This window comes from Cibotium barometz, chromosome 15 (genome assembly GCF_041138505.1).
Source record: "Cibotium barometz isolate CiBa-2024 chromosome 15, ASM4113850v1, whole genome shotgun sequence".
NCBI lineage: Eukaryota > Viridiplantae > Streptophyta > Polypodiopsida > Cyatheales > Cibotiaceae > Cibotium > Cibotium barometz.
The window spans coordinates 37181491-37189581 of record NC_141060.1 but is presented as its reverse complement, the minus strand read 5'-3'; the positions used below and the strand labels follow the sequence as shown (position 1 = coordinate 37189581).

Here is an 8091-nt window from a genome sequence, read left to right as displayed (position 1 = left end):
TGAGCTTGCTTGTGTCAGTATGATGTTTTAATTCACTTAGCATACATGAATGTTACACACACACCCCCCTAAAGAATAGTACATGAAAATTTTTATATGTATATTCCTAATTAGCTACTTTAATATCTCAAAGGTTTTGAGTTATTAAAGTAGCTGATGGGAAAAAATAAATTGGTGATTTTCCTTGTGTTCAAATGCACAAAAAGTAAAAGAGATTCAAAGTGTTTAAGCAGGTCATGGAAATCGTTGCTATTTGGAGGAGGAAGTAAGGGTAGAGCACCATAAACCTATATAAAAGCTTTCTATAGAATATAGTTTAATAAAGTATGTGGGAATTTTAGAGGCTATGCTCGTGGAGGGTGAAGTAGAAAACGTTAGCTTTATATTGTGTATATTTATGCCCTAGAGTTCAAAAAATGTTTTTTTTATAAAGAAAACAAATTCATCGAGCCCTGATTCCCAAGATGGCATCGGCTTCCTTCTCTCTAGCTGCGTGCCTACTGCTGCTCGAGCTGCTCTCCTCACAGTGCGCAGCACGTCAGCTTCGTGTGGGCTTCTACGACAATTCGTGTCCCATGGTGGAGAAGATCGTGCAAAGCTGCGTCGAAGAGGCGGTTGAAGATAATCCTGGTCTTGCAGCTGGGCTGCTGCGGCTCCATTTTCACGACTGCTTCGTGGAGGTGCTCGTCACGGAGACAAACGAAGGGGGGGAGAGAGAGAGAGTCGGTGCAATTAATTAAGGGAGAAAGAGTCCTTGCAATTAAATTTTCTCTGACTGTGTGTGTGTGTGTGTGAGAGAGAGAGAGAGAGAGAGAGAGCTTGCAATTAGACAGACTAGAGAGAGGGAGGAAGATTTCTTGCAGTTAAATTCTTTCTGTGTTTGTGTGTGTGCGAGAGAGGGAGAGGGAGAGAGAGAAAAGAGAGCGAGAGTGTCCTTGGAATTACTGACTGAGCATATATGATGCTAGGGATGCGATGCGTCGATTCTGCTGGACTCCGTCCCCGGTTCCGGCAGGCTTGCCGAGAAAGACCACCCGATCAACGCGATGAAATTGCGAGGGGCTGACGTAATTGACAACATCAAGGACCGCTTGGAGGACGAATGCCCGGAGATTGTGTCATGTGCCGACATCTTGGCCTTCGCTGCGCGCGACGCCGTCAATTTTGTGAGTGGAGGATTTAAGTTGTAACGACGGTTTCAGTGGGTGCTTCCAGCCACTATTCTTACAGCTTTAAAGCTGCTGCGCAGGTAGGGGGGCCGTCTTGGCCGGTGCCGGCAGGGCGGCGGGACGGCATGTTGTCACTGGCGGGGAAGGTGGCGCGCAACCTACCAGCGCCAACCTTTAATCTCTACCAGCTCACGACAACCTTCGCTGCCAAGGGCTTCTCCCAAGAGGATATGGTTACGCTCTCAGGTACGTGTATTCGCAATGGAAAATTTCAATGAATCTGAGCACAAACTAATACTAGTTGTGCTATTTGCAGGCGCTCATACCATAGGAAACGCCCATTGCATCTCCTTCGTAGAGCGATTATACGGCTTTAACGCTACGCATCCTCACGATCCCAGGCTGGATGCGAGGCTGTCTGCATCATTGCAATCCACCTGCCCACAGGGAGGGGGGGCGGACCCGGCGGCGGTGGTGGCCATGGACATACCCTCGCCCAACCTCTTCGACACGAGCTACTACGTAGGACTGCAGCACGGCCATGGCCTCTTCTCGTCGGACGCTGCGTTGCTATCCACGCCAGAGACCTCCAGGGTTGTGGCAAGAAGTGCCGTGGACGAAACGTTCTGGTTCGACAAGTTTGCAGACGCCATGTTCCGCATGAATCAAATCACTGGCACCGAAGGTGAGATCCGTATCAATTGCCGTGCTGTTAACAACTACGACTAGTATAGGCTGTCCGGCAGTGTTCGTGTGAGGTTTCTGTATCTGATTAAGGTTTAATCACTACCAATCCTATCCCAGCTTACCTTATTGTGATGCTTCTGTATCTGATCAAGGTTTAATCACTACCAGTACCACCAATCCAATCCCAGCTTACCTTAGTGATGCTAATTATGTATACGGTAGCACTGTGGTAGGAGTATCTAAAGCATTTTTTGCTTTTATTCAACTGATAATCTTAGCTTATGATTTAAGCTATAGTACTTATTACCGAATTTGCACTCCCTCGGCTTGATTTGCCTTGCGAGTCAAAAATTGAAATTTACATATAAAATTAGGTTTTTAGTGTCTCTCTTTTTTGGGGTGTATTTGAAAAACTTGTGACTCTCAAAATTCGGTTGAAATTTGTGTTGGCCTCGAAGTTAACAGTGAGAATTTTGAGAGTTTTACTAATAAAACCGATTCGATTGATGTGTGGAATTTTGAAATAAAAATCGACCAAAGTAAAAAAAACTGCCCTTATTTTTGACCGGTTAAGTAAAATGATTTTTTTTGGACGTGCCACATGTGCATTTATTTTTTAAAATAAAAAATAGGGATTTTGAATTAGAAAAAGAAAAGGGTCTGACGATTACATAGCAGATACGGGCTGTGCCCTTTCAAAAAGAACCATACTGATCTAGGGGTTACATGATTACAAGGGCATGCACACATGGGTATACAGAACAGTTGCAAGCTCTCGGGGGCCTGTTGGGGTGTGCAGCGTTCTCATCCACCTTATTGTAAATATTGGTGATTTCCAGCAGGTGCTCAGTGAGTATCCTGTCCTTCAAGCAGATATCATGGATGTCATGTTCCAACTCTTCATCCCACCCGACATAGAGGATGCTGTCCGTCTTGTGCAACATGTCCATGTTGTTGCATGCGTGTTTGCTTTTCTTGAGGAAGTCTCTTCTTTTGTGGAGCTCCTTCTTCCTAGCAAAGTTTGCATTCTTCATCTGTAGAAACAGATCATGTTGCAGCATTGTTAGTACTGGAGGGGATGATTGAAATAACACGGCATTCCTGGCACACCAAATAAACCATAAAAACTTTGCTCTAATACAGTTCCAGAGGGGGGTTGAGCATCCAATGGAATCTCCTAAAAGGAGTTGTTTCCACGAGAGGGGTCTCGGGTGGATGCATTCAATGAATTTGTTGAGGATAGATAGGATAGGGTTATTAAATCTGCATTGGAGAAATAGGTGTAGTAGGGACTCTCCCTCCCTTTTGCACCGTGGGCAAAGGCCAGATCCTTTCCCTTTTTTGCAAGCTCTCTCCTGTGTCCATAGCCCCCTGTGCAAGATTAACCACAAGAGGCATGCCTTTTTGGGTTGGTTTAGAGGGGACCACAGACATTTGAACTTGAAGGTCCATTGGCGTCTGTCGAGGAGAATGTGCATTTATTTGCTATTTGTCACTATTTCTATTCTTATAGGCTTATTGTTTATTTTTATTTATTTACAACATTTTTTCTCTCCTACAAAGAGAAGCTTTGTTAATATCCCTATAGCTAAAATTATCATTTAGTACATAAATCATGAACATGAGTCATCTTAGATCAAAGATCATACACTTGATGATGCCTAATTAGTTACCATTGTATGCATCATTGATTTCCTTGAATCACTAACATTGGGATCCGTGCAGATTGTGACTAGTTATCCTTTAAGTATGCTAAACCTTCTTCAAATTTGAGGCCACACCAATAGAGAATCGAATTCAATGAGATAAAACTGTGTTGTACCACAAGAACATGGCGCTAGGAGTACATTGAAGCATTAAATACAATACAAACTATACTACAAAAAGATGCACATGCTCTCTCTCTCTCTCTCTCTCTCTCTCTCTCTCTCTCTCTCTCTCTCTCTCTCTCTCTCTCTCTCTCTCCCCCTTGCGCGTGCGCGCACACACACACACACACACACACACAAATAGTTACTCTCCTTTAGCAAATTATTATCTCATATTATGGATAATCCATGTGTTAGTATTAGTTTCGTAACGAGACATAGAAGTATCCTAAGAAACCTTATGTCGTCCTATAACTAACAAACTTTGTGGAATTCTTTTGACACATTGGTGTTGTAACATGTACCTTTTTCTTTAGTCATATAACCAAAGCATGCTAGAAAAAACTTGAAATTGATTGCAATTTTAAGTTTACGCATGTAGGATTTGGTAATTTTGGTAATAATTTGAAGGTAAAATACTAATTGATTTTTGAGGTTGTTTGGAATGCACCGTATAGTCACAAGCTCCAAATTAGCCAGTTGGCACAATTAATTTTTAAAACTTTTGAATGCCTTAGATTTAACCATCCATGTGGAACATAATCGACTGATTTTAAGCCTTAAACTCAAAGATACCTTAGAACTACTTCATAATTATAGCATTTTGGTGAGCTTAAAATATTTTCATTGAAGAATTCTTTTGCTTAAATAACAAGTATCGAACTCAATCAAGTTTTACACAAGACTCTATTGGGTGTTATGGATATTTCATAAGCTTTAGAAAAACCAATCATTTTAAATAAGTGCATATTCATTCTCCCTAAAGAAGAGAACTTGCATGCTCTTCATGATTTCTCCCAATAATTTTTATAAGTATATTACCTCGAACTATATCTTATCTTTCAAGAACAAAGATTACCTTATATAACAACATTAAATCAATGTTCATTTGTTTGTATGTCTATAGCTTGAAGCAGTGGACCGCCTCCCTACACAAGATAAATATGATATTTGCAATACATCGAAGTTTGGAAGCTCTCTTTGAAAGGGTGCACTTGACGAAGGATGGATTATTATTTCTAAAGGCTATGCTTTGCTAAGCATGGCAAGTAAGTACATTCCTAAAACCATAACCTCTTTATTTTTTCTAAACTGATTTTCATTTGTGTTAGTTTTATTGTGTTTTAGGATCATTTTGTTTTTCAAGCCGGGGTCAGAGACGAGCATGCTCATCTCTAGGACTCGAGTAGAGAAACGCTTTTGTCATTAGCTTCGTCGGAGCCAAGGTATTGTGGGACTTGCCGTTAGGCTCACCCACTAAAAACTCTGCAAACCGGCGATTTTCCGCGGAGAGGAATTGCCCTAACCACAAAGGGCGTTGGCTCGAATTTTAGGATCATGTTACCATGAACGGTGTTACTACAAATGGTGGTGCAAATGTGCAAGCAAGAAGTAATGGAAATGTGAGAGAAGAGTGTGGAGCTACAAGGGATAATAATAATCGAGATGCATGAGATGTGAACCCCTCTCAATGCAGCCCCTAACTCCACAGATTTTCATACACTTATGCTTTGTTTTGTATATGACCTTTCTGGACTCATACGGTTACATAATTTAACCAAGTATTGTAATAAATTTATGACATTTACCAATTATAAATTACAATTATCCTTTTTTTAAAATATTTGTAACTAGTTTAACATTAGATATGTCGATGACGATGAGTATGACTTGAACTTGATGTATTAGAGAAATTTTACTATATCTGTATCTCGGGGGGGTTCACTATATATAAACCCTCTATATCACGTGCATTCAAGGCCTTTTTTTAAAACCCCTTATCTGTGAATTTATCATGAATAAATCACACCCTTTGTCTATTCAATATGTGAATCCTCCCTTTAAATGGTACCCTTCTGTATGTAAAAATTGTGTAAAAAAGAGATTAAAAAAACCCCTTATGTTGAGCTCACGTGCTACGCTTACATATTTATGGGATACTCCCCCTGTATATCAAAAACAACAAAGATGGAGTAGACTGGGGAGTCTAGTGATGACTCCCCAGTTTGCCCCAACGTCTGGTTAACAAGTTATGAGATCGCTGATGAATAACAAAAATAGAAATAGTTCTATTCTAGCGAAAACATCGTCGTTTCTAGCAGCGAAAGAGGCCGAAATATTCATGCCCTTGTAGTTATAAAAGAGGCCGAAATATTCAGCGAAAGAGGCCGAAAGAGGCCGAAATATTCATGCCGTTGTAGTTATAAAAGTGCTGCTATTTTTGCTACTAGACCCTCATTCTGTTGTAGTAAAGGAAAATTCTTTTAATGTATAAGCCATTGTTGGTGGCCAAACTAGCTCATCACAAAATTCCTTATGACCTCTAAAAAATAGATAATAATCTTGTTTAAAAAAGCTTCAACATTTAAAGCCAAAACAATATTCTCAACTTACTTATATCAATAGCCATTCTCAAGACAACATACATGGGGATTAGTACAATGATGCTACAAGATTATGGGCCACCCTTTATGGGAACAATTAGAGGTTACACATATCATAAGGATTTTACAAGCTCTAATTAATCGGTTGCCAACACAAAATTTGCATGGGTGGGGAGATAGAAGGAGGAGCAAGGAGATAGATGGAGGAGCAATGGGACACAGAGATAGATGGATCCATTAAACAAAGAAGCAAAATCAAGTGGGCAACACCCACAAGAGTCCAAGTGGTTAGCAAATGATATGGAAAATGATACCATTCTTTAATATGAGAGATTGTGCTAGAACTCATTAGAGAATAGGCATAGCTACTCTATGTGTAGCGGAACATAGCAAGAACATAATTAATAACAAGAACCACATGAAGTATAAGGGTATTAACTCGATATGTATACATAAAGGGTGTATGTGTATATACATAGCTTAAAGAGTTACACTACAAGATCTTGTCTCTTTATTGATGGTTTTTTTCAAGGGAGATAGATTTTATTTGCTCCTAGCTCCCATCTCACTAGTATAAGCATTAGTAAAGGTGTTAGTATAAATGTCGATATGTACATCAATATGTGCATTGGTTTGTGCATTGATAAAAACATCAGTATAAGTGTTGGTAACGTTAAAACATAAAATTATTTTGTATCAATTTTTTGAGAAAAAATTATTAGCAATTGATTTCCATAAACTTCTTGATTGTTCATCTTCCACAAGATGCACTGCTCTTATAAGAGATCAATTTCTAATGATATCTCTGTATCCTCTACATCTTCGGCCAATATATGATTAAAAGGTAATCCATTGGAAGGATCTAAAGAGATACTATCAGTGGATTTGATGGAAGTTGATGGGGCATTATCATCGTCATCGTGGTGTTTAGCATCATGATTTTTGATGTCATCGTGTGAATTTCTTCATTATGATTGTGAGTGTGAACTCTTATAATCTGTAAGTCTTCAGTTTCATGATCTAATAATTCATTTGTGGTCAGTGTATGATCTACTTCTTCCCTCGGAGATTTTGTAGTAATAGTTTTCTCTGAGTCTCTATATTCAGAAATAGTTTCCTTAGGCTCCAAGTCTCTATCTTTAAAAATTTGTTTGCTACAAGGGGAGCAACTTGAATTACGTACACCATTTTGAATTTGAAGGGTCTGGTTGAGAAATTACCTGTCATTCTTTCACTAAGTGTTAATCTCTCACTAAGTGTACGTTATAAAAGATAAAGTAATAACGGTAAGCTTTAGAGAAAATAATACAAGAACTGTCTGGTTGAGAAATTACCTGTCATTCTTTCACTAAGTGTACGTTATAAAAGATAAAGTAATAACGGTAAGCTTTAGAGAAAATAATACAGGAACTGTCTGCTCACATTGTTGTGGTAGTACAAATGTATCTTGATGTCTATCCACAACTTAGTGCCATAACTTAGTGGAGTCAACTATAAAAAACCCACTATTATCTCTCCTCATAGTTGCGGTTGGTGTAACATACCCCAAATTCTATCCCATTTAATTAATCATAAAAATTCACCATATTTCTCAAATATTCAAAAATCACAGAACTTGACCAGATCTAACAAATTACATCATGCTTCATGAGGAAGAAGAGATTTATCCAATAACTATAATTGTTTCTAATTAATCCAAAAATAATAATAATCACTAATTTAATTATTCAAATCTAGAGGGATATTCACCAACAAGAATCTAGCCAATTTAGGGCTTTCTCCGATGCCTAACCACCCAACCTCCATACTCGACATTGTGGTTAACCTGGGTATGCCTCCTTCTTGATCTCATCCTCTTTGGGTTCTACCACAAGGCTCCGAGAGGGCTTCAATCTCCTTCACTGTCTGCCCGGGTAAACAGTAGAGATTTGTAAAGAGATAGGGTGAGGGAGGGAGCATGGGGAGAAGACTGAGGACTTTATG

The 8091-nt window shown here is 39.3% G+C and overlaps 1 protein-coding gene across 1 annotated transcript; it reads left to right on the top strand.

The window, feature by feature from the left end:
- The first annotated feature begins 416 nt into the window (after nt 1-416).
- Nucleotides 417-2121, top strand: LOC147631257 (peroxidase 5-like). The gene is made up of 5 exons (XM_086809602.1): nt 417-680; nt 969-1166; nt 1250-1415; nt 1486-1946; nt 2009-2121. Exons 1-4 carry the CDS (start codon nt 465-467, stop codon nt 1896-1898), a joined length of 993 nt encoding a protein of 330 aa, XP_086665728.1. The 5' UTR covers nt 417-464; the 3' UTR covers nt 1899-1946; nt 2009-2121.
- Nucleotides 2122-8091: the final 5970 nt, after the last annotated feature.

Coding starts and splice junctions, on each gene's coding strand:
- LOC147631257 (XM_086809602.1), top strand. CDS start 465: ATGGCATCGGCTTCCTTCTCTCTAGCTGCGTGCCTACTGCTGCTCGAG. Junction 1,167..1,249: donor CGCGCGACGCCGTCAATTTT/GTGAGTGGAGGA, acceptor GCTGCTGCGCAG/GTAGGGGGGCCGTCTTGGCC. Junction 1,416..1,485: donor GGATATGGTTACGCTCTCAG/GTACGTGTATTC, acceptor TGCTATTTGCAG/GCGCTCATACCATAGGAAAC.